The 25,182-nt window shown below is 39.0% G+C and overlaps 1 protein-coding gene across 4 annotated transcripts in view; it reads right to left on the reverse strand.

Annotated features, from left to right (window-relative positions):
* dnm1a (dynamin 1a) overlaps nt 1-24,375 on the reverse strand; it is a 58,113-nt gene extending 33,738 nt beyond the window's left edge. Inside the window, exons 1-10 of one of the 4 annotated variants that reach the window (XM_074689815.1) lie at nt 23,955-24,375; nt 13,399-13,472; nt 13,088-13,237; nt 12,783-12,986; nt 10,917-11,015; nt 9,717-9,877; nt 9,490-9,632; nt 9,272-9,407; nt 4,369-4,436; nt 3,680-3,818 (exon numbers count right to left, since the gene is read on the reverse strand). In XM_074689815.1, coding sequence (XP_074545916.1) covers nt 3,680-3,818; nt 4,369-4,436; nt 9,272-9,407; nt 9,490-9,632; nt 9,717-9,877; nt 10,917-11,015; nt 12,783-12,986; nt 13,088-13,237; nt 13,399-13,472; nt 23,955-24,115 — 1,335 coding nt within the window. In that variant the 5' untranslated portion in view covers nt 24,116-24,375. Of the gene's footprint in view, nt 1-1,057; nt 1,197-3,679; nt 3,819-4,368; nt 4,437-9,271; nt 9,408-9,489; nt 9,633-9,716; nt 9,878-10,916; nt 11,016-12,782; nt 12,987-13,087; nt 13,238-13,398; nt 13,473-23,954 lie in introns of all 4 variants that reach the window. The other 3 variants (XM_074689812.1, XM_074689811.1, XM_074689810.1) reach the window with 3 other exon arrangements.
* Nucleotides 24,376-25,182: the final 807 nt, after the last annotated feature.

Below are 25,182 nucleotides of genomic sequence, written 5' to 3' on the forward strand. Positions count from 1 at the left end.
TTGTCAATATACGTTAAATTATTAAAAGAATACAAATGATTTGAAAGTTTAATCAAAACAGTAAGTCATATCAAGTTCTTATTAAAAATTTAGAGTAAGGATAGACCAATATTTTCTGGCTGCTGTGATGTTAAACTAAAACTGTTAGAAAAACATTTTACCCTTAGTGAAAAACCTCCCTTCAGTGCATTTAACGCTATCAGGTTGGCACTTTAGTGGTAATATCTATTTACACTGCAGAAATTGAAATCTAAGCGTTTATTTACGTCTTAATTTTTGGTTAAAGATGTCTTATTAGTCTTCAAATGAGCGACATTCATCTGTCAAGTCCTGAGAATGTTTCATAGATAGAGCCAAAAATAACAACTGTCGTGTGTTAAGAGTAAAAATAATCTAAAAATGCAGAGAGAAAAAATTGTTTAGATTTTAATGTCTAGAAATAAGAATAATGTGTCAATACAAAAGACTAAGTAAATTAATTTACTCTTTACAAGTAATTCAGGCATGATTATTTTCTTTTTAAATCTTAAAATGAGACATTTTCATGTCAGGTGAATGTGGCTCATATTAAATCCAATAGACCACTTTTCCTAAAGTAAGATTAAAACACTTGCTTACAGTTCAGTTTTTGCAGCGTACAGTCAAAAAAGAAGTAAAGGCATTCTTGAAATCAAGAAACTGTACATAGTTTATACTCTAAAAGAAAAATCCATTTGCTTATAATTCAGCGTTTCTTACAAAATTTAAACCTACATCTTTTACTGTATGTAAAAATTAAGTTTGAGTTTATGACAGACATCAATCAACCTACTTTACAGTGAGCATGAATCTACAAACCTTAAAGTTTCATATTAAAAGTGGATGCAGTCCATTATTTTTTTAGTTAATGAACATTTTCTTTAGCTCTTTGTTTTTTTAAGATACACTAAAAAAGTAGCTGAAGCATTTTTTCCTCTCTTTCCTTACACCTTACATCAACACTGATAAAAACCCAGCCATCGGTCTACTTCTTCCTGTGGTACCAAAAGAGATTGTTCAAGTGGCTTTAGCATTTTACCTTTTGACTACACTTATGAATGGTGGAGGTGAGTTCGCTCACAACCATATCTATACACTTCAGAGTGGGCTCCTTCAGCTTTTGGATCTGCTTTTTCACTATAGCCTCAAAGGCCAGGTCAGGGGTGAAGAGCCCCGTCCTGTAGGGATAAGCAGGCGTCACAGGAGAGAGGAGCGGGGGGGAAAGGAAAAAGGAAGAATATGAAAAAAAAAATTGGAAGGAAGAAGAAGTAAAGCATCAAAGAGTTTCCAGAGAGAAAGTGATACAGTGAGTGTAGGAGATATGAAAAAGAGTGAAAACAGATGGCGAGGGAAAAGGAGAATACCCAGATGAAGATAGATCAGTGAAAACAGAAACAACAAAAGATGAAGAGATAAAAGAGACATGAAAAGGTGTGAAGGTTGGGAGGGGGTAAACAGCACAGAAGGAAGAAAATGCAAGTAAGACATCTGATTTCCCATGAAGCCATTCTAAAACAGGACCACGCCGGACTCTCTCTATCAGCAAAGAGAAAACAGAGAGCAGAGATGAGAGAAAGAGGAAGAAAAAGAGGAAGCTCACAGCCTGCACGACTCCACCAGCCAGAAACTCCAAGCAACGCACCGCGAGACTGCAGCTGTGCACCACCGACATTCAGCCAAAAAAGCCCCAATCCCTCCTGCCGTTGACCCTTTCTCCACCCGTCCCTCCTTCTCCTCTGACTTTTAGTGGGAGTGTAATAATAACATTTATTATCCCATGGCCTCCAGGTTGTTTTCAGCTCCAACCGCTGTTAAAATTGTTTGGTCACAGAGGATCAACTTGGAAACAGACTACTGCTCTTTTTCTGGCCACACTCACAGGCCTCCGTAGCTGAAAGTGGCCCCTGAAGCCTGTTGAAGAGCAGATAAATCATAATTGTCATGGCTCCTGTCTGCTGCAGGTGCACAGCTGCGATCTCACACACACACAAGTAAGTCTAGAGGCTGAGGTCATCCAATATGGCTGCCAGGGATTCAAAATAACTGTTGATTTGATTAAACATTAGAAAAAACACTGTCAGAATCCATCAAAAAGATGGACACTCTCCCCTTCAGATGAGCGCCAACATCACAGTTTAAGACACTATATGCACAGGCAAGATTATGACTTTTAATCCCAAGATAAAGATTTTAATCTTGCCAGGAAAAGACAACCCCTTAAGTCTGTCAGGTCACTAGTTCTACAAAATTATCTTGTGTGAACAAGATTCCAGGTTGTGAAAACATAACACTAGCAATAAATTCTGAGAAGGAGATTATTTTGTAGAAAGATAACTACTTAGCAAAATTCTGCTGTCAGGTTAAGATATATACACATTATATGTATGAGAACAGTATAATCTTTGAGATAGCCAAATACTATGTTGTTAGATCAAGATACATACACTGTATGAGCAAGCAAGATGAATACTTGCAAAAACAGGACTTTGACTTAGGTCACTAGCTTTAGAAAATATTTTGCACGAACAAGATACTTGGTTGTCTCAACAAGATACCAGTCAACAATTGTGCAAAGAAGATTTTCTTGTCGAAAAGTAATAGCATAGCAAAATTCCATGTTGTAAGATCAAGATCACTAAAGATCACCTTAAACCAGATATCACGCAAGATACTGTACTGTTACATAATATTACAACCAAATAACATAAAATATCTTGTCCTTGCAAACCACATCTGGTAAACCACATATAAACAAGAAATTGTGCAAACAAGGTACATGTCACATCTTGTTTGAAAAAAATGTGGTTGCAAACAAGATAAAAATCTGCAACTATCTACAAACAACATATAAATGTGATATTGACACAACTTACTAGCAAGACAATCACAAGTGGTATCTTGTTTTAAATCACCAAATTTATCTTGTTACAACAAGAAATAGTTTGGGCAAGAAAAAAATATTTGTTATGCAAAATATCTTGTGCAAAACTTGTTGGAAAGTCATCTTGAGCAATAGTCTGATGTGTGTCAGGCATGTTTTTCATGATCTCCTGCAATAACAGAAGTGTACGCTGGTATCTTGTGGTATCTTGATTACTAAGTTTTTAGGGGTGGTACATGGAGTCTAACCTGGATGCAGCATAAAGGGTTTGTTTTGCCAAAACAGCCTGTGAATCTTGTTTTTCAAAGCACATGTGATTAGAAAAAGTAATTACATTTATCTTATTATTATCTTATTTGTCAGATAGATTTGTACATTTTAAAAGACCAGGTTTTAAAAGCAGAGAACAGGCGTCCCTTTCTCTTTGCCTGACTTATTGGCAACAAGCCTTTCAATCGGACTCATAAACGCAGATCCTGAGGCTGCTTTGACATGTAATCTTTCCAGGCAACCATATTTTGATGACTGCTCAGCCTCCACACTAGTTTTCTTCAGCACAGTTTTCTATCACGGCCAGCCCGTCCAAAGCGGTACAGTAGGCAGGCAGGACAGCACCCCACCCGGTCCCTCCGGAAGTCCCCCCGCTGTCCAGAAAAAACAGCGAGGGCTGGAGAGAGCCAGGTGGTTACAGCACAGGGGAGTGAACAGCACGAGGAATTCGCAGTTGAGGGTTGAGAACGAACATAAGTGCTATTCACCGTTTGCTCTGATTGTTTTTACCTTCTTGGTACACTGCCTAACCGTACTGACTAGCTCAGAAATGACCATGTCCACACATTTGGTGCAAGGCTCTTTTATCTTCCCAATCTGCCTTTTCACAATGGTCTCAAAGGCCATGTCCGGAGTGAAGAGGCCAGTTCTGCCCGACAGAGAAGGAGAACAAGCCACAGGGCCAAAAAAAAGCAGAAGAGGAGGATGATGGAGAAAAAGAAAAGAAAAGGGTTGGGTAAAGAGAAGAGTGTTAATTTTTGAGGAATTTTCTCTGATTGTGAGCTTTTTCCCAACGCATGAGCAGACATAAAACCATAAAATAAGCTCAAATAAAAATATCCTGATTAATGATTTTTAAGAAATCTGTGCTTTGTTTAATTCTCAACTTGATTTGTTCTCATAACTACAGGTTTTATCTTTCAGCATATTTTGGAATATGTCTGCCTGGATGGGAAACAAAAGACTGCAAACAAGCTTAGCACAAGAAGTAGTCTCCTATCTGATCCCAACTGACATCATTAGTATTCACCACAGCCTGTAATCTAAGTATAGAGGTCTCTGTGATTAGATAAGCAAAGTCAGTTAGATGCAGTCTGGCCAGCAGAGGTGACTCAGATGAGAAGAGACAGAGAGAAAGGTGAAGTAAAGAAGGAGGGAAGCAGGGACGAGCAGAGGGGTTAGTCTGAGGGCGGACGTGCCTGATTCCGTGGATGTTCTTGATGGCGTAGCTGATCTCCTTACGGAGCTCTTTCTCATCAAACTCCATCTGCCAAAGACAAAGAAGAGGAAACAGACTGAATACAGAAACTTTATCTTGCATGAATTAATTAAAAAGCAATTCTGATCAGGCTAACATTTCGTCTGCTGAGTTCCAAAACATAAATAAAAGGGCTTGTTATTGCTGATTTCCGAAAAAAACAAAAAAAATTACTTTCACAGTTTCTGAGCCCAAATCTAAAGAAATGTGTGCTTTTACAATTATAATTCTAATGTAATCCATGTTTTGTGCAGAATCTAGATTTGACAAAAGGAAACTTATTCAAATCTTAAAAACACCAAACACTACTGACTTATGCTAATATTGACGTCAGAGAGCAGACAATCTCAACCAGCAAACTCCAAGAATCTATAAATCCTACATTTTGTGTACTGGGTATAAGGCTGTGACTCCTCCTGAATGTTCCCTCAGGGATTAATAAAGTATGTTCTGTTCTATTTCATTTCATTCTATTTTTTTAACCCTTTATGATCTACCATGCCAAGTCTGCCATAGCATGTCTGCATAAATTTGCAAGCTCTAGTGTCATTTTTTTTTGCATAAAACTTTTGCTTTTCATCAATAAAATGCTTATTTCCCAAACTTTAATAAAAAGTATTAACTTACATCCAGACTTACTAAATAAATCACTAAAACTTGCAATAGAATATATAAAAAAGAAAATTTTACACATATTTTTCTAAATACAAAAGTTCTTACTCTTGTAAGTGGTTGTTGTATAATTTAAGTGTCAAAATAATGTTATGTTTACAGGTAGGGTCTGTAGGGTCCTGATGAATCATCTCCTATGGGCCTCTTTACATGTGTGTCAGTGTCTGTGTCTGCCTCAACCCCCTCCTCTGCCTGTATGTTGATGTTTTGGAATGTTTCTGGAAAGAGAGTAAGTATGGTTATATCAGCCAATCACAGAGCGCCTAGTGCTCAAGTGACTGTACATTCTGATGATAGCGAGTGGAAGCTAATCAGAGCAGCTTCAAGAGTAGACGTAGCGCTTGGACAGCAGCTCGGGACGAAGAGCGACTCGCCTGGTGCGTTGGTATGTGTCAAATACCCATGATTGGCTTGTGCTTACATGCCAAGTCAGGTGCACGGCTCTCGAGTCTCTTCTACAAAGAAACGGGAGGCTGTGGGTGTGGGCTGCTGCTGGCACTGAGCCAAGGAGGAGACACCCAGTTTGAATGTTGTGTTTATTAACAAGTAACGAAAATTCCTGCAGACCCTACCTTTAAAGTAGATGGGATAACTAGGATATTTGAATATCAGCTACATGTTAATAAATCACTTGTTCCAGCGATTTTTTTTTGTTTGTTTGTTTTTGTTTTTTTGTTTTTTCAAGTGATGAGGGTTTGTTTGGCATTGGCAAATAATATTCAGCAAATCTTTCAGTGGGTGCAACCCACTGACTCTGCTCTGCTCATCCCACAAATGCAGGTTTCTTACAAATTTGGCAACATTTTAAAGAGAAATAAACAGTATCCGATTTATTGCCAAGATGCATTTTTTCAACAAAGGAAACCTCTACTAAACAAAAACTTCCTTACTTTTTGTGTTGAGTTGTGCTTTTCTCTTTTTTTTGTCTATGGCCTCACAACTTTATGTGACATGATGATGTCTCTTTGTGTTTGTTTTCTGTTATTTTAACACGTGCATATGTGAAAATCAGCGATGGGGGAATCCCGTAAAAAGCCAGTCTAGTGTTTTCCTCTCTTTCAGAATTTATTCTACGTTAAGCCATCTCTAGACACTGATCACTTTTTTTCCTGTAGTGCCTCATTTGTTCCAACTTCCCCCAAAAATATTCAGATTTTCCCTCAAAACGTGCATGTTTAAGATTTAGAATATTGTGATTTTCTGTTTTATGAGTCAGTCTTCTGGCAGGGAATCAACCAGCTCTGTCCTCACTGCGGGAAACAGACACGGTATTTTCCTGAGGCTTCAGTCACAGGCTGTAAGTTTTATGATCTCAGAGGGAGATTGAAAGAGGACGGAGGAGAGAGCTGCATGAAAGCAGAGAGAGGGTCTGTGCCAGGTGAGTGAGAAAGTGAAAAAAAAAGATGGAGGATGTTAACGAGTGTTTGACGAGGCTGGAGATGTGTGGAGAGGAATGGAGAGCAGAGAGAAGTGTGAGGACAGACGGAGGAATGCTTGAGTCAGAAATAGACACTTTCTTCTTTCTGTCGTAGACTTGTTTGTCACAAAGCAAGTCAGAGAAACCCCCGACTTGTGGCATTCCCCATCTTCATTACTACCAAAATCCACATCCTCAGCCACTGTGAATCATTGGTTCACTGTAATATGAACCTGTTTCTGTCACACAAACGCTCAAAAAATCCCTTTCCTGCTGAGTAAACTGACTGCAATGCCACAAATCAATACAAAACGAAAGACCAAAACAAGTAAAACCAGCGCTCTGATAACTGTTCCAAGGCATTTTGAGTCCGTATCATTTGAGTCCAAATATTTACAGCAATGAACAGACATGTTTATGATTTGGTGGTTGTTCCAAAGTCTGCAGAATGAGACGGTTTTTATTGCAAATTGCAGACAAAGAGTTGCAACGTAGCTTTTTACAGCGTGTGGTTTTTGAATGTGGAGTGTTATCGTTTGTGACATTTATATGTTATTTTTTTATGATCAAAAGAAAAAGCACAAAGGGAAAAGAAAGAACATCGAGATCTAACTATCCTCTGAGTTTTCAAAAATACTTTGCTGCTTGTTTTTATAGAAATGTCATTATCATCGACTGCACTGACAGTGGCAGAGGGGGCTGATGTTCATGTTCATGAACATCAGCCCCCTTCACAGTGGCTGAGGATGTGGATTTTGGTAGTAATGAAGATGGGGAATGCCACATCACGTTCATGTTCCTACCCAACAAGGAAACACCCAAGAAGAAGTAAGAGAGGAAACAGAGTATAATTGGCAAAACAACAACTGTGTGAGCCTTGAATGGAAGCTTGTATTCCAGCGACTGTTGTTACAGTTTTCTCAGACAGTGTTCAAGTATGATGATTGAATAAATATCTATGAAAAGGAAAAGAAAGGGACAGGACTCAATAGGCAGGTTTACGTCGGTCAGAAGCTCTGATCGTTGGTTTGGTTATTTTTTTGATTAATAGCTGAGCCTTAGCTGGATCCCTGTAAAATGATACCTGAAAATGCCCAAACTGACAGACACTTCAGGAGAAAGACATCTCCATGTCTCCTGACGATGAGAAAAGGAGAAGAAATTGTGACTTGATTTGTCTATCACAGCTTAAATGAGACTATCTTATCTCTACTGAAGCCCACCTCTTCTCCCTCCCACCTAGCATCAAACACCAAACCTGGGGGGACAGAGCTTCCTCTGATGCCCCACCACTTCACATCCGAAACTGCTCTGTCCACTTCCAAAACACTCACTAAAGCCCACCTTTTTAGAAATGCCTTATATGTTGGATTGCCTTTAAATGTATCCTATGCTTTTCTTTTTTTTAACTCGTGTTTTTATTACAGTGTTTTCTACATAAGGATGATTACCTTTCACATTTGAAACCTTACGGTCCTAATGCCTGGCACCTAGCAATTGGTACCAGTACCCAAAAGTACCGATTTTCTGTACTTTTTTGTGTTTATGTGGAGAAAAATATCAATTTTTATAACAATAAGATACATGTTTTTTTCAATTGAACATATTTATTCTTCACTGTATATTCTTGCAATGCTGTGTTCATGTCCAGCATGGAAAATCACCTACTTTTTTACTCCCTCACAGTCAAAAATATGTATTTAGGTACCTAAACATGCTACCTTTTGATTTCATGTGAATCAGTACCCGGTACTATGACAGCACTTGGTTGGTACCCATAAAAGTAACTGATTTGGTACCTATTCCTACTTCTATGTGTTTTTTTATCCTCTATAAAGCATCTTTGACAGCGTAGAAAGGGGATCGATAATAATAAAAAAAATATTATTATCTTCATTTTTAGGCCTTAAACAGGATTTTCTAACTTTCATATTACAATGTATTAATTATGGACTTAAATTGATCTGGTTTTAAAATATGTATGCATTTACTTATTCTGTCATGTGCACAAACAAAACCAAAGTATATCTGGTAAAATCTCAGAAAACCACATTTGAACTGTGCCTAGAGTAGATTCCCTGATGGAGAACATTTTCCTTAACCCTATACTGTCAAAAGTGTCACCTCTGTCTCATCAACATGACAAATAGTTTCCTTAAAAACCTGTTAAAAAATTATTCTTCCCTCTTGAGGATTATCATTCCCCTACAGGCAGCTGAAGTTATACTCTGGCCTTTTTCAAAATAAAATTAACTACACACTTTTTTCAGGAAGGTAAGAATGACGTTTTTTTTTAATTTGTATTTTCTGCATCAAATTAATGCATACTTGACAGAAAAGTAGTCAAAACCACTCAATTTATCAAATGTGATACAAAAATTATACAATAAAGAAAATTATGTCATATCAATATTTTTGTTGTGGGTTTTGTTTAAGAGGTTTATAAACATCTCAGTTCCAAAAAAATTTAATTTTCTGGGGTTTTTTTTTGATGGTTCGGGCTTTTAAGGGTTGAGAAGGGTTGCTGAAGCTAATGTAGCAAGACGACATCAGAGGGACAGGAGAGGTTTGATTTTGTTAGTCTGTAATATTAGCACAAGAATGTTTGACAACACAAAGTGACTAGTTATCAAATAGAGAATTTCTACGTTAATTTGAAAGTTAATAAATATGTCAGTAAGAGCTCTAGACTCAGATGTGGTCAAATATGGCATTCTTTGAAAAAAGTGTGGAAAACCCAACGTGTGACACACACCTTCACCAGCTCGAAGGGGAACCGTTCATGGAAGATGCGATTGATTCTGGCACCACCAGACAGCTCTGCAGTGTCGATCTGGTCTCCGGAGCCTTCTATGCACTTCTCGAAGTCTACAGAGAACTGCTGCACCATCCTGCACAGACACAGATAGCAGTGAATCTACAGTGTGAACGTGATTACTTCTTATCGTCTGTCCTTTCATTGGGTCCACTCACTGGAGCAGAGCTTTGGTCTTGCGTGACGGATCGTCAGGTCTGAAGTTCTTGTACTCCTCCACCTCCTTCTCTATGGAGAGGAGCTGACTCTGCAGTTTGGCTCGCAGACCGGGGAGGGTGTCACGGATGTGGTTGGTGAGTTGCTGTCGGGGTCAAAGGTAGAAATTACCATGCATATTGGCATGTTTCATTTTGGGGTTTGTCTGCCTTTTCTCTCTTTTCCTCACCTGATTAAGAACTTTTTGGAGGTAGGGAGTCCCCATACGGTCAGCCAGGTGTCTATAGGCGGGGTGAGACAGGAAGAATTTCCTTTCAGCAGCCATAGCAGCAGTTATGTCCTTCCTTCCATCTATGTCCTTCTGGCTCCTGTTCACAACGCCAATGTAACCTGGACACAACAGATGAGAGAGCAGAAGATGTCAACAGAACAGACCGAAACACTTTGAGTTTTGGAGGAAACCAGATGCAACTTTTTATCACTTCCTGGAAAATCTGAGAGGCAGATTCAATACTTGTGGCATAGACTGGGAGATCTTGCACTGGAGTGATTTTTTAGATTATGCTTGACTATGTTTGAGCAGCCAAACCAGAAAGTACAAGCCCTTCTTGACCAAACCGCTCGAAACAGTGTTTAACAATGTTTATCAGAGGAAAACCATGTTTCAGGGATTAAGGAAAAGCACATATAAGGGATAAATGAAGGGGGAAGACAGAGGATAAAAAGAATAAATGTCTGCATGTGTGTGTTCAAGACAAAGAAAACAACCAGGAGAGTTCAGGTCACGCAGATCCCATTTCACCTCCCGTTAAGTTTCCTCATGCATCACTCATTTAAAGGCCGTTTCATGCTCTATAACTAATGCAACGCCGAGCCAAAGCCTTGTAAATGTGAACATCCACAAAGCATTAGAGAGGGAGGGAGAGACTGGAGGAGAGGGGAAAACACAGAAAAACAAAAGGACATGGAAAATATTCAAAAGCACATGCCTGGGTTCTAACCAAGTGCAAATGGAAAAGAAAATCACCACATCAGCACATTGCATTAAAGGGCAGCTCACAAGATGCATGCAAGCTCTTTTCCAGGACACTGTTTTTTTCTCTTCCCCCCCTCATTCCCTCTTTCTCCTTTCCAACTCTTCCTCTCTTACGTCTGTCTGTCTTTTGATTTGTTACTTTTTTTCAACCGCCACCCCTCCGTCTTTTTTCTTTTGCTTGCTTTGGGTTTTTTCAAGTTTGGTGTTTGGAGGAAATTTGAGTGCTAAAGCCTTTTTACCACAAGAGGGAAACAGTGGGTCATTTCAGGGGCCATGAATAAGAAAAGACTAGTGCGTGTGTGTGTGTGTGTGTGTGTGTGTGTGTGTGTGTGTGTGTGTGTGTGTGTGTGTGTGTGTGTGTGTGTGTGAGAAGGAAAGAGAGTGCACTCTTACCCCTCCTGAGTGGAAGCAGCTTATTCTCCAGGATATCCTTTGCGTCTGTCCCCTCGTCCATCAGGTCCAGCTTTGTGATCACGCCTATGGTCCTCATACCTACATGTACACAAACACATGCACATAGAAATACAACATGAAAATGAAATTCAAAACATCCTGGAAAAAAAAATCAAACAAAAAAGGTAAAGTATGGATATATCTTGCAGTAATGTAAGATTCACTAAGAAGCATTAAAAGCAAATTAAAACTTCTTATTAAAAAGGATATTGTTTTACATTAAACTCATTCAATTTTAGAAATAAAACATACTGTTACGAAACACATAAGCCAATGAAAATTCATACCAACTTTTACTTATTTCCATGCAACATGACATGTTTTTTTAACAGATGATCTGAGGTCTGCACAGAGTTCAAACCTTTTTAAAAGCAAACTCTGGAACAAACATTTTGGTCTAAAAGGGCTATGTGGAATATCCGGAAAAGCTCATGTTTTTCTGGGATTAAGACTCAGTTTCCCATAAGCACTAGCACCCAAAACTCTTCCAAGGTGGTGGTTATGGCTGGTTATGTTTGACCAGAGCTCATCTGCCAACTCCAACCTCACCAAGAAGAGCTTCACACTTTATTTTATTGATAGACTCTCAAGTTTGAACAGACCACTGCAGAATAACTGCTGACTGTGGGTTGGAATGGACATTATCACAAACAGTTTAGCCTTTTTTAGCTTTTTTCTGCTCTTATGTCCTTTTTCTTTAAGACAGTTCAGCTCCAGTGTCACTACAACACAAATCTAAGAAATAGTTTTCAGCTGAGAAAAATTACAGATCTTTTTTCACGCTGCTAAACTTTGTCAGCCAGCGTGGTGTCCTGGACCAACCAGGCTGGTAAACCTTTAAAATCACATGTTTTCTTTTTAAAATGTGTATTACAACCAGGCATATATCTAGAAGTCAGACGTCTTCAGTCATTTAAAAACTCCTCACAGGGACTACAACTGAGTTTTAGTCCAATTTGTCTGATGTGACTTATTTATTACGTTTAAACTTTGGATGCAATAATTTATTCTGCCTCCAGGCTTTCTTAATCAAAAAACTCAGGATAGCGTTTTCTCAGCTCGGCTCTTACTTTTATCAGGTCCTCTAATTGAAAAAAAAAAATCTTGAATTGTGTGTATGTTATCTTTTATCGCTGAACACATGAACAAAAAATGTCTGGGTAAGCAGTCCCATATTGGTGCCGGTTGGTGAGGATCACAACATCAAATCATTTAGTTGACTCGATAGCTGTCTTAGGGTGGGTCTTCTGTCTTTGATTGGATGTCTTAATGATCAGACAGAAGAAAACCAATCAAATAACTGCAGTTTTCATAAATTAAAGCTGTTATCTCTTAATTCAAATAAGTGATTTGTTTTCATTTGAAAAGGTATGAAGCACCTATCTACAAACTGAAGTTTCAGAGGTAAAACCTTCAGCAAAAAAAAAACCCTTAAAGCTCCTGGAACAAACTTTTATCTTGCAGAAATACTTTAAGAATGAGAGTTCTTGCATTTTGTTTTCAGGCACCTTATCTAACACTTACCCACCATCAGGATTCAAAGGCATATGATACAACTTTATATAAATCCTCTGGCTTGCTATAGAAGTCGTGTTGAGAAATCAGTCATAAAAGTAATACAACTGCAGTTTGGTGAGGTCACAGCAGAGGTATGTGACAGGTTTTAAAGTTAATCTGAAGTTATGTTTACTAAAACAATAACTTTAACTTTTTTTCTTTAGTCACTTGCCTTCATTTCCTTCTATGAACGCTGGGGAGATAACAATATGTGTGTGTGTGTGTGTGCGTGTTTGTGCATACACTTACCCTGAGGGTCGACCTCTTTGGCAATCTTTAAAGCGTCAGAGTTGGCCAGATCAGAGTTGGCCGGGGACACAGCCAGCATCAGGCAGTTCTCTTTGGTGACAAACTGAAACAGCATGTCTCTGATCTGAGCCTCGATGTCTGCCGGCTGGTCGCCCACCGGCACCTTGGTCATCCCGGGCAGATCCACCAGCGTCAGGTTTAGTACTGCAGGGAGAAACATGAAAGAAAAAATGTCTCAAAACTGAGAGGCTTAATCAGATAAAGTGCTGCCACATGAAAACGAGTTCAAGTTTAGTCATCCTCACCATTAGGGGAGTAAACGCGCAGGTTGATGGGCACAGGGGAAATGCCTTTATTGGCTCCAGTAATACGGTCAGTCTCTGCCTCGATCTCCTGACGGACCTCATCAAAATCTGTGAACTTTTTGCCCTTACAGTGGAGAAACTCAGCATACTCTAGAAGAGACAGAAGAAGGGGAATTATAACAGTAAAGTTTAAAGCAGCAGAGGGTAGAAGCAAAAAAGGAGATCGTATGAATGAGAAACATCAACGCCCCTGTTCGGAGCATGTGCCAAGAAACACTAAATATGTGTTTATATGTGTGAGAAGTTTTCACCTGTTGGACAGTTCATCAGCTGCAGAACCAAAGGACGACGGGTAACGATGCCAGAGCCCCGGGGAAGGAAATCCCTGTAACACAACAGACAGTCAGAAGACGATCGTCAGTAAAAACAGACTCAAAACAATCAGACATGTGACTGAAATAACAGTCAGCAATATTTTTGGGGAGGAGGAGGAAACTTAAGTTAGAAAAGAAAAATTTTCAAGTAAATAATAACAAATTTGAATAAAAAATACAAAAATATGTTTCAAAAAACAAACAAATCAGTGTGTTTCCATGCAAATTAAGTGTGTGAGACCATGTGTCCACACATACATGACTTCATGCTAATGAATTTAAGTTGTTTTTCTGTTTCCCACTCACACAAAACACACACTGTCTTCTTTTACAGTCCACACAGCTGCTTATGCAACATCAGCGTCAGCACACCACTGGCACTGTGTGTGCCTCCCAACCAGCTGAGTCTACTGTTACTTTTCAGTGACGTGTAGCGTAAGCGTCTGTGAGATAGTGTGTGTGTGTAGAACAATAAGAATAGGCTTTTTGAGACTTACAAAGCCATTCTCTGAGAAATATCACATTTTGATTCTTGTCTTGCTTCTGTGACAGGGGTGGCTAGAGTCACTCGTTCAAAGACAGAAAAACTTGTAAACAAACACTCTTGAAGGAAAAGTATCTGAAGTTGATAAGAAATAAATGAGGTCCCAGTTTGATCCTAAAGCAAAGCTTGGGGCAGTTTGGATCCACAAGTGATAAACTGCTTCTGCTCCAAACTGTGACCCAAACAGAAGAATTAGCGGTAAAGCCACATAAAAAGTCTGCTCTCGATATGAAGCTTAAGCCATTAGCTGGTTAGCTTAACCAAACATAAAGACCAGATTTTGCAGTGAAGAGCTAGCTTGTTTCTACGCAATGTAACATAAACAGCTAAAGAGCACAGTGAAAGTGTACAATTTATCATTTCCTACCCCATTTCTTTCTGTGAGAGCATCTATTGATGTTTAGCATTACGCTAGAAGCTACTTTTTCTTGGTAATGACTTCAAACTCTCTAATTTCTCAAAAGCTGGTCCAGCGGAGAGAATAACTACTAGTGTTTTCACACAAATGTGTTTCTGAACATTTAGCAAAACATTAGCATGAGAAGAGCTAGCAGTTCTTGACATTTGGAAAGCTGAAGGACTAAGCTAGCTTTGTGTCTCTGGTTCTCAGTTTATGCTAGAGATGGGGTGGGACTTTTCTCCATAACAATAAAATGGATTTAGTTATATATTTCATTTCCAGGGACAATGCTTATTAGCTGACAGTTCTGTGAATATGCAAGACATAGCCAAATAGCTAGCCTACATCTGTAATCCTTTGACTTGATGCAGCTGAAATAGACTACCTTAAAGGAACCAAAATAAATTAAATGTCAAAATATCACAGCAAAATTGTGGCAAAGTACATGTAGCACAGAATTTGAAAAAAATAATAATAATAAAATAAAATAAAATAGAAATTAGGATGTTACCAAGTGTTCGGCCATAGTTGTGACCAGTGTTCCACTGAGTGGGTGGTCAACAGTGGGAGGTAAGCTGCAGGTTTTGGCTATGATGTTAAGCAGTTACTGAAGTATTCGTCCCTTTGTATCTTTTCTGTCAACTATAAACATTAAATATTGCTAAAGTGTCATTTTTATGTAAAGAAAATCAGAACTGCCTTTTCCACATTGTGTTTGATGAGATAGCCCTAATTAGCCAGCTAATAATCCTTGATATATGCTGCTCTGTTTTTAGCTACTGTATACAACTTCAATTTCTGAGCAAGATCCAAAACCTTGGACAGGAAATCCTTCTCTCTATTGGCTCGACAGTGTGTCTGTCCATCTGCTCGTCTACCTTGCTGCCAGTGTGAACCGTAGTGTGTGTGTCTGGGCATTTCTGTGTATGTGGGTCTGTCCCTCTCCCCCACTTGGACATCTTCAGGAGACAGATGGCTTCAACTGCAGGTTTTTGCTCACTCTGCTCTTCATCCTCCCATCACACTGTCTCAAAAGACGCAAGGAGACACAAAATGCTTCTACTGTACCCTCTGAAACGCCATCACAGCATGGAAAGATGAGACAGTGTGTCTCTCTTCACTCATCATAAACCTAATCTTGCTGAGAGGGTAAGAGCACCAACCTGCCCACCCACCCCCACCCTTCTCTCCTGTGTTTTCTCCCTCCATGATGAGATGAAACACTCCCAGTCATGTGACTGCTGGGAGCACTGATACAACCTCTTGCTGGGCAGAGACAGACAGTGATGGAGAATCAAAGAGGTTTTCAGGTTATGCATCAAGGTACCTTCAGTATGCACTCACACAGAAGTGTCTTAGTAGCGTGATAATACCATGGAAGTATTGGTAATGGGGAAGTAGGAGGGACCTTCCTTTTCAGTTAATATGCGATCAACTTTCAAATCAATAAACCAATCAATCTTTAAAGCAACATTTTCTGTCAATGGATGATTATGCAAATTAGAACCCCTTAGGGGTGAGCACGACATGTAACCACAGGTGCAGTTGGGATGAAAAGTTACAATATTTTTAAAGCTGACATAGACCTTGTGAAATGTTAGTGGTGGGGCTCAATCTGATATTTTTTGATGGTGATCCCTGCATTTAACCACCCATTAAATATACATGATTCTCTAAATCTTGTCATTTTAATAATACTTGTTGTGATTTAATTTCAGGATGTTTGATTTCTAAACAATTGTTTATCTTTACTATTTTCTTCCTTGTGGGGTCTCAAGGGGCTGGAGCCTATCACATTCGTCATAAGACACAAGTCGGGGTCAGCACCTAGACAGGTCTCCAGTCAAGTCAACTCCCATCCATAGACAATTTTAAAAGACCAATCAATCTGGCCAGTATGTTTTATTTTTCAACTGTGGGAGGAAGCTGGAGAACCTGGAGAGAAGCTACGTGTGCAAACTCCACACAGAAAGTCACCTGCCAAGGCGGGGACTCAAACCAGGAACCTTCTTGCTGTAAGGTAACAGAGCCAACCCCTGCATCACTCCTTCACTCTTACTCTGTTAAAGGGACAAACATTTCAACCTAAATCCCTATGTAACAGTCTCAGTTGACTATTCACAGGTTGATCGGAAATAGTCCTGAAGACATAAAAGAGACTCATTGAAAAGTTGTGGAAATGCAAGTTAGATATGATATTATGGATTTATTCTTGTTTTATCTCACATAGTTTGCTCTTGAGATTTTTTGCCCATTACATTGAAAACTGGCACTTGAGCTTTTTCTTAATTTTTGGGATGTTTTTATGATATTATGGATTAATTTTGTAATAACAGTTAAAAATACAACCACCTTTACAGCCACCTAGGGATGGGTACCTTCCACATGGTACCTATTCCCAGTACCAGGCAATCAGTAGAACTAATCAACAGTACCAATTTTCAGTACTTTTGTGTGTGTTCATGTGGTAATAAATATAAATTTGTTTAATAATAAAATCTCAAGGTTTTTTAATTTAACATATTTATTACTCAGTATATACACCTGCAGTGCTGTGTTCTAGTCCAGTATGGAAAATCACATACTCTCCCACTCCCTCACAGTCACAAGGATGTGTTTAGGTACCGAAATATGGTACCGTTTTATTTCACACAAATCGATACTCAGTACAACAGATACATTTCGGTCCACCTGGTGGTTATATCACATTACAACCCAATCTGGTCAAAACAAATGAACATATTCTATTCACTTAGATAGACTTTATTAGATCCTATCATCAGTAAAGGGACACATATAGAAAACATTCACATTTTAAAGAGCAACTTCCAATGTTTGTTTTTGTTTTTACTTCTGTGATCGCAACCTTAAATACACATTTTTGTCCTGTTATGACTCCAAAGCTAGGATAATTTCAAACTATGTTCCCTTTTTTTGCAGATACTGAACTTTGTCGAGCTCTGTGTACTGGTGTACTTGGCAGTAAAAAAAGCTCTGACAGCACTGTACAGGCACACTGGCAACTTCCCTTCCCAACACCACAATGGATTCTGCCTTTTGGTGAAGAATTTCACTCCCACTCACACACAAACATGTCAGCTTCAGTTAGCAGAGGAGCCAATGAAAAGCCTGGTTGCTGTACGGCGGACATCCAGATTAGACAGGAGCCAATGGAGGAATGTGTTACAGGTAAACTGAGGCCCAAACAGAGATTAGAGTTAATCCCCAGCTGAACAAACACTCTGCTCTCCCCCTGCTCTCTCACTCTTAATGTGCTGGAGTCTCTATTTTACCATAACATCACTCTTTATTATAAGTTACTATTCATTATAGTTTTCAGCCTTGTGTTCCTTGGGTCCATCACGGCAAGACGTTATTTAAAAAAGCTTGTTATCATGTTAAAAATGAGACCTAAAACCATTTATTATATTCTTTTTATAGATTTACAGACAAAAAATATCATCTTTTAGTCTATTTTGTGTACAATTTCAACACATGCATATCCCAGAGTCTGATTTGTTTGCCAGAAGGTTTGTTCTAATGCAGCATCCTCCTCTTCCATTGTATTTCTCCATCCTCCTGCGTATCCTTTTCATTAAAATGACTGAAGGCTTTACGATGCACTTCTCTTCTCTCACATGAGTGAAGCTGCTGCTACCCGTCATAAAGCCTCTGGCCTTTCTGTGTTATGTAATACATGAAAGAAGATATATATCATTGACTTAATCTCTGAGTGGGGGGTTGGAAATAGTGAGGACAGCAGGCTTTATGTTCCTGGATTGCACAAGAACAAGCAACTCTCGGTCTCACTGAAACATGTTTTGTGAGACTAAACTCCAATTCATACAACTTTTTCTACATTCAATCAAAATGATAATATATTTTAGATCATAACTGATGCATTTGAGTATTAACATGAAATAAATATGCCACTGGAAAATGACAATTATGTTTAGTTTGGTTTATGTAACACTTTAAAGAAAGCAGCTGTGGTGCTGATTTAGGATCAGCTGTTTTAAAAGAGCTGTCCGTGGTGCTGAATGAGGGCAAAACAACATGCATTTGGAGGCAGTGTCATGGGTTTGGGAGAGATTTTCAAAAGAGTCTCTCTTATTTTGATGCTTCTTCGCAGCATTAGTCCAACACAAGATTGATTCTCTAAAATGAATCTGAATGCCTGTATGTCAGATCAGGTTTTCTACAATCAGCACTTAATTGTGAAGTGACTATGCTGGTTAACTTCGTCAGTGAGAAGTAAGCTAACAAAGGGTGAGGTTTTTTCTTGATACATAACATTTTATACCAAAGCAGGACAGAAAAAAAAAAGTTTTCTATTTTCTGTGACTGATGTATTCACATGAAGAAACTCAACAGCCAGAGCTTTGCTAAAGAGCAAAGAGCGAAATGGATATGTCTATGGTTTTGATGCCTACGTTTCAGTGCTTCACTACTCTTTGAAGTCTGCCTGCAAAATTCTACAAAGTATTTTTTATTCTTTTGTTAGATTTAATAATTTAATAGAAGCATTAAAAACTGACCTGTTTTTAGTTTTATGCTTCCAACAACCAATGCAAGCTTTGGAAAGAGTCACATATTTATCACAGTGGGTGATAGTGCTCATGGGAAATGTAGTTTACAAACTGTAAAACACTACAAATTAAATCAAGCTCTTTACAGTGCCTTAAAATTTACACAGTAGGCTTTAATAAAGAATATCTTTACTGAGCATCTAGGTAGAGACATATAGTCGTTCACCAGGCAGCAAGAGAAAAGAATATGTGTTTTGGTAACAAAAATTGTAAGATTCAATATTCAATATTAAAACTTCTGGGCCATTTTGAATCAGGATAAACAGACACACGGAAAAGCTCATCACAATTAAAGAAACAGTAAAAAAAAAAAAAAAAAACTGTCATAACCTCGTGTCAACACCTCCTTTCTTCTACATTTTAACAAAATGTGGTGCTCCTTTTCTTCTAACAGTGACTTACAAACCTTTTTCAACATGTGACCTTACACCCTCACCCTCCCTCCACCTGAGCAGGTTTTGTGAGACACTGGAGACCAGTGAAGCCCCTGCGTTGTCTCTGATAATTAGACTCATGGGAGAGTAAATTACAGACTGGCTGACTGATGCAGATGGGAAACATGGGGGCTCTTGCTCAAATCCTGATGGAGAAAATGTCTCTCTCATTCTTGGATTCCAGGCAAGCCAGTGTTACACAATGATAGAGATGAGGCTAAGGGAGAGTTTGAAGCTTGATGTTTTCTCTAAAGGAGAAAAGAAACAAGAGAATTCCCTGAACACGCCTGAAAAGATCTTACCTCTCACTTCTTAGATAATAACACACCAAGTGGATCGCTGTCATCTCAATTCAACTTCCCTGTCTTCACTTGTGAGTGCAGAACTTTCACATCTCACAGCAACAAAGCGCCTTTGAAGCGACTCTAAACTGATTGAGACAAAAAAGCCGAGGACGTACAGGTTGAAGATAGATAGCAGCAGACTGTGAGGACAATTTATGAAATAGGGATCAAAAAACCTTGAAGGGCGCACGATAAAGTGGAACAGATCAATTTGATTAGCATCCTTAGATGTCCTCTCAGGCTATTAGCATGGCATATCTCAGAGGGTTTATTGTCCTTGTCCCTGAGGCTCACCTGACAGGCCCTAAAATCTAATTCACCCTAAAGGAGAGGTGTCATGGCAGTCATATATTTTTATCAAAGACATTCTTCACTGGTATATTCTGTTTCACCATTGATTGTGACCATTCTCCAAGTGTTTTTTTAACTTATTATTATAACTTTTTTTTAATATTAAAAAAGAAAGCATCCACTCCCCCCATCTGATGTCACTTCACCATTGCTGTCCAGTTAAGAAGACCATTCAAACAAGCAATGCTCCTCTGTAATAATTTATAAGTCTCATCAAAATTAATATTGATCATTTGTGTTTACTGTAAACAGCAAATGGGAGAAGGGGCAGTAAGCCAGAAGTGAAGCTGTGTTAGGAACAGTTACTCCTACATTAAAGCTGAATTTTGCTGCATTGCCAGTAGTTTCTATTTAAAGTTTTTTTTTTTAAAGATTAAAAAGCAGAAAGCTTAATATCCGCCAAAGAGATTACTGTCCTGATATGAGCATCACATTAAACTGTTTTCTGAGAGGAGTTTTGAAAACACAAGCTCAGAGGTGGGTGATGTGATACGTAAACACACAATGCTGAAGTGTTTAAGTGCGAGTCAATGCTGGCTGATAACACACACAACACAAAAGGAGCACTGGAGGGGAGGACCTAAGGGACGTCACTGCAGCTGCACACATAAACACACACACCTGCTACATGACACTCTGCAATCTGTTCTGTGCAATAAGAGGGCGAAGACCACGCTGACTGACACTTTCGAACAAATCATTACAGATATGCATAATGCCCAAATATTTGTTTATTCCCCAGTAATGGTATTCTTTTATTCACTTATCTGTCTCCTGTCATGATGAACTAATCCGTCTGGTCCCCTGGTTGAGGTGGTGTAATTAGGCACAAGCTGTTTCTATGGCAACTTCTGGGTGATGCAAAAAACAGCTCTTTAATGAAGGTTGTTTTAATGGTTCTAAACAAAAATCCCTCTGGATTCGTTTAAAACAAGCCACAAGTTGTTATAGGATGCTGACTAATCAGCGGTTTTGAAATGACTCCCATGAATCTGTTTGTCTTTTCAATCACAAAGAACGCTAACTGAAGTGCTAGCAGCTACAGTGGCAGCAAAAATTAACCCAATTACTGCTGGCTATATAACATTCCACGTTAACTTAATAAAACTTAAAATTTTCAGGCAATTCAACTTAACCGTTTTCGTACACTAACTTCAATTTTTGGGTGTTAGCGATTACTGCAAAGTTACATAAAGATATTAGCTGCTGCGATTTTTGAATTATGACTCAGAGGACGAGTCGCTTGAGTCAGTGTAGATTGTGACTGAAGAACTGATGAAAAGGAAAGAGATAACGAAATTAAGTGAGAAGTGAAGTGACCCTACATACAGTTCCTTCCAACCTCTGCTTTCATCTGGCTCGCTAGCATGAGGTTATTAGCTGCTACTAGCATAACAAATCTGTTTCACCAGTCTCAACGGCTAAGTAGTATTTTGGCTAAATAAGGAGGCATTTTTGGCAAAAATAAATCAGTATAAGAATACAGAATGATTAGTTTTGTTCTTGTGCCTTCAATTTAATGTTTAGTTTTAAATTCATAAGCACCAAATGCTAATGCTAGTAACCACTACATGTCAATACACATTATTAATTCAAGACTTTTTCAACAAATCTTGTATAGCTTAATTAAAGTATGTTGTGTGAGCACCCTGACTTGTGCCAATCTAACCTTTTATACTGTTAATTATTATGGGATTAACACTGAGGCCATGTGGTGAACTATCTGACTCAGACGTCTGTGTGTTAGAGAATGGGTTTAAAAAACCTTTCCAAAAGGATTCAAAGTTAACAAAATGATCTTGGCAATTGCATCAAGGCCCTTCAGCTTCTCTCAGACAAGATAACTCACTGTTCTCTCTTAGTCTTTAGAAGTTCTGTAGGAAGAGCAACCAGATTATCCGAGACTTCCTTGGTCTCTTTTATAAATTCTGTCACTTATCTGTTTTTACTTGGTTCTTTCCATTTAAAGCTCTGTTAGTCTGGATTATGCACCCTCATTGGACAAAGCTGCACTTTTTTTTCTTCTATTGCCGGTGCCAGTAAATGTTTAAGTAATGTCTGACAAAAAGAAATCTCACCTATCTAGCAAAAAAATCCTTACACGAGTTTTAATATACATGTTTTTTAATATGTTGTGTTTAATATTATATATTTTTTTGTTTTGATCTTTTATTTCTAAATGTTTAAACATATTTCTTTTAAGCCCATGTAAAAAACTTAGAGCTTGCATTGACTTCTGCACTCAAAACAGACAAAGCTGTTATTTCTTTCCTGATTTCATCCTTTTCACTAACAGTGCTTACAATGGCAAACCTTCCCCTTTTTTTTTACAATCACACACGTGGCCCTTTGGCAATTTTTGGAATGGGAAAGCAGTTTTGGTCACTACAACTGTAAAGTAACCACAAAGAAAAAACAGTATATTTTTACACTAATAGTCTTGTTGTGTCTTGTAGGTCAGAAAGAGGCATCAGTATTAGAGTCAGTATGTTTAATAGCCAGCTAAAAACTACTTATATGTGCTTTGGAAGATGAGCTACAAACACAATGAATTTCCCTTCTGGGATTAATAAAGTATTTTTTTATCTTTTTTTTTATCTTTATCTTTAATACTAATGTTTTTAGCTTTGTAAAACACTTTGCCGTCCCTTGCCAAACAAATGTGAGAAACCAAATAAAAAGTTTCAGGCAAAAGAGCAGGGACTGGAAAATGTGTTCACACTTAATTAGATCTGCCAGGGAGTGTTGGCTCAATTACAATCAATCACTTATCAGCTCCTGCACAGATGGATCCTTGCCTGTCCTCTGGGATGTACAGCATTTGGTGGTGGAGTACCCTGGCTTTATTTAAGGTGGGGGGATGAGCTGGCTCTGAGCCACAGTCCACACACAACCTGACCTTGCTTAAGCAGAAAATAGTGCTGAATCATACACACGCACTGCAAACAAAATCAGAGGAATCAGACAGTGGAGCAGAACAGAAATCTTCAGATCAGAGGGAAATACAAGCTAGGAAGTTGGCTCGTGCCACTCGTGCTGTGGTTGCCTGCATATGCAGTAAGCTTCACTTACAGCATAAGCACTGGCAGACAGATGGATGAGCTGAGCTGGATGGGCTCAGAGCTCAGGTGGACTCTCTCTCTCTTTCCCTCTCTGCAAGGTCATACTGCAGCACAGCAGATCAGATTTGTTCCACTTGTTTTGTTTTGTACTGTCATCAGCCTTGACGGACAGAAAACTGTGCATGATTGCAGGACTGAGACATTTTCACACTGATGTAGCATGGCATTATTTGCACCCATGCCTTGTCAGAAAATGAACAGCCAGAGGCCTGCATAGTGACAACAACACCCAACCTGCCTGTTACTGTACCTGTAAATCAGTACGTCAGCACCCAAACCCACCCTGCACCTGTGAGATTAGACCAAAGAACCATAAAGACAAACCACTGTGACTTAGTGTGATTGTCACCAAATTTCCAAGACTTTGGTAACTTTCTTCGCATTCTGTCTTCTCCATATTTTTTTTCTCTATGCCAAGTTTTTTCACTGGAGATGTGAGGTTTCGTGAATGCATAATGCAGCAGGCAGCAGATAAACTTCACCGGGGATTTATACAGGCCTAACCAAATAATCTCCTCGCCCTGGTGTCGTGTCCATGGAAGAAGACACGGAGATAAATCATGGGACATGTCTCAGAGAATCCTGTGATGGGTTTAAACCTGCTTCAAGAGAAGGGGGATGGGAGTGGGATGTGTAAAGTGTAAAATGAAAGACTGATGCACTGGGCCCGCAACGAGGTGCATTGCAGAAGCCTGGAAAAGCTACTTACTTCCCGACGAAGTTCTCCAGCACCGAGCTCTTCCCCGCGCTCTGGCCGCCCACCACGGCGATCTGCGGCAGGTCCAGGTTCGCGTTTTGCCCGATGGCGGAGAAGGCATCCTGCATGCGGTTCACCAGAGGAATCAGGTCCTCCATCCCCCGGTTCCCCATCTTTGCAGTGTTGTTTCCTTGTCAGGGCAGGGAGTGGATTAATATCTTATTTCCCTGCTCGTCACCCTCGCAATCAGAGGGTGGATTTTGGACTGCACACAGGCCGGCTCAGTCCTCAGTTCGCCTCTTCATTGACTGCGTCTCCACGGTGTGTCTGATCACCTCAGTTAGCAGGACTCTCTCCACCACCGAGCATGAACACTCATCTCCACCGAGCACCGCAGGGGGGGAGGAGGATGATCTCTTGTATTTTCTCAGGAGATCCCTGCAGTTTTCTTAACGCACCGCTAGGTGGTGACACTGGTGTGCGTTCACAGCACTTCATGCCAGGTTGAGCTGTTTAAAGTGCAAGAAATGTCTTGTTTTTTCTGCCTTATTAAAAACCGAGCCTCCTGTACAAAGACGGAAGAAAAACAACTTTGAAAATACATTTTCAAGTCGCAACACCACATTTTTAAATTGAGGAGCTGTCCAGGGTGCTGAATCTGCAAACATTGTGCAAAGGGGACAGGGGGCACTCAACATTTTACACTATATGTTTCATTATTTTAATCAATTCTGTTTTGTTTTATTTTATATTTATATAATTTTCTCGAGAAAGGAATGCTTTGGGTCATAGATCTTAGCCCAGGATGCAATCTTTTTTAATTTATGCAAAATATTTTCCATGAATAAAAAAGGTAATTGTACAAATAATTTTGGTGGCCTCTTAAATCCATTTATACTGTTAATGGAAGGAGCTGGCAGCCATGAATTTAGCACTTTGTGCGTTAAACAAAAGAGGCTCCATTATGCCTAGATACACCGTAAGAAAATGTTATTACTGATAGGACCAATGTATTGGTTGTCTTTTCTTTTTGTTTGTATGTCATCTGTTTTGTTGATGCATTCTCTGTTCTTTTTTTATAATTATTTTTTCTGTTGTTGTTGTTGTTTTTTGCAGAGTCTTTTTTGCTTTTGCATTCTCTTTTTTAATTCATTTCTTGTGTTTGTGTTTTTTTTATTGTGGTTGCTTTTCTTTTCTTTCTTTCTTTCTTTCTTTCTTTCTTTCTTTCTTTCTTTTTAGT

The sequence above is a fragment of the Halichoeres trimaculatus genome, unplaced genomic scaffold (genome assembly GCF_033239565.1).
Source record: "Halichoeres trimaculatus isolate MK-OKI-2021-1 unplaced genomic scaffold, fHalTri1.1 fHalTri1_scaffold_16, whole genome shotgun sequence".
NCBI lineage: Eukaryota > Metazoa > Chordata > Actinopteri > Labriformes > Labridae > Halichoeres > Halichoeres trimaculatus.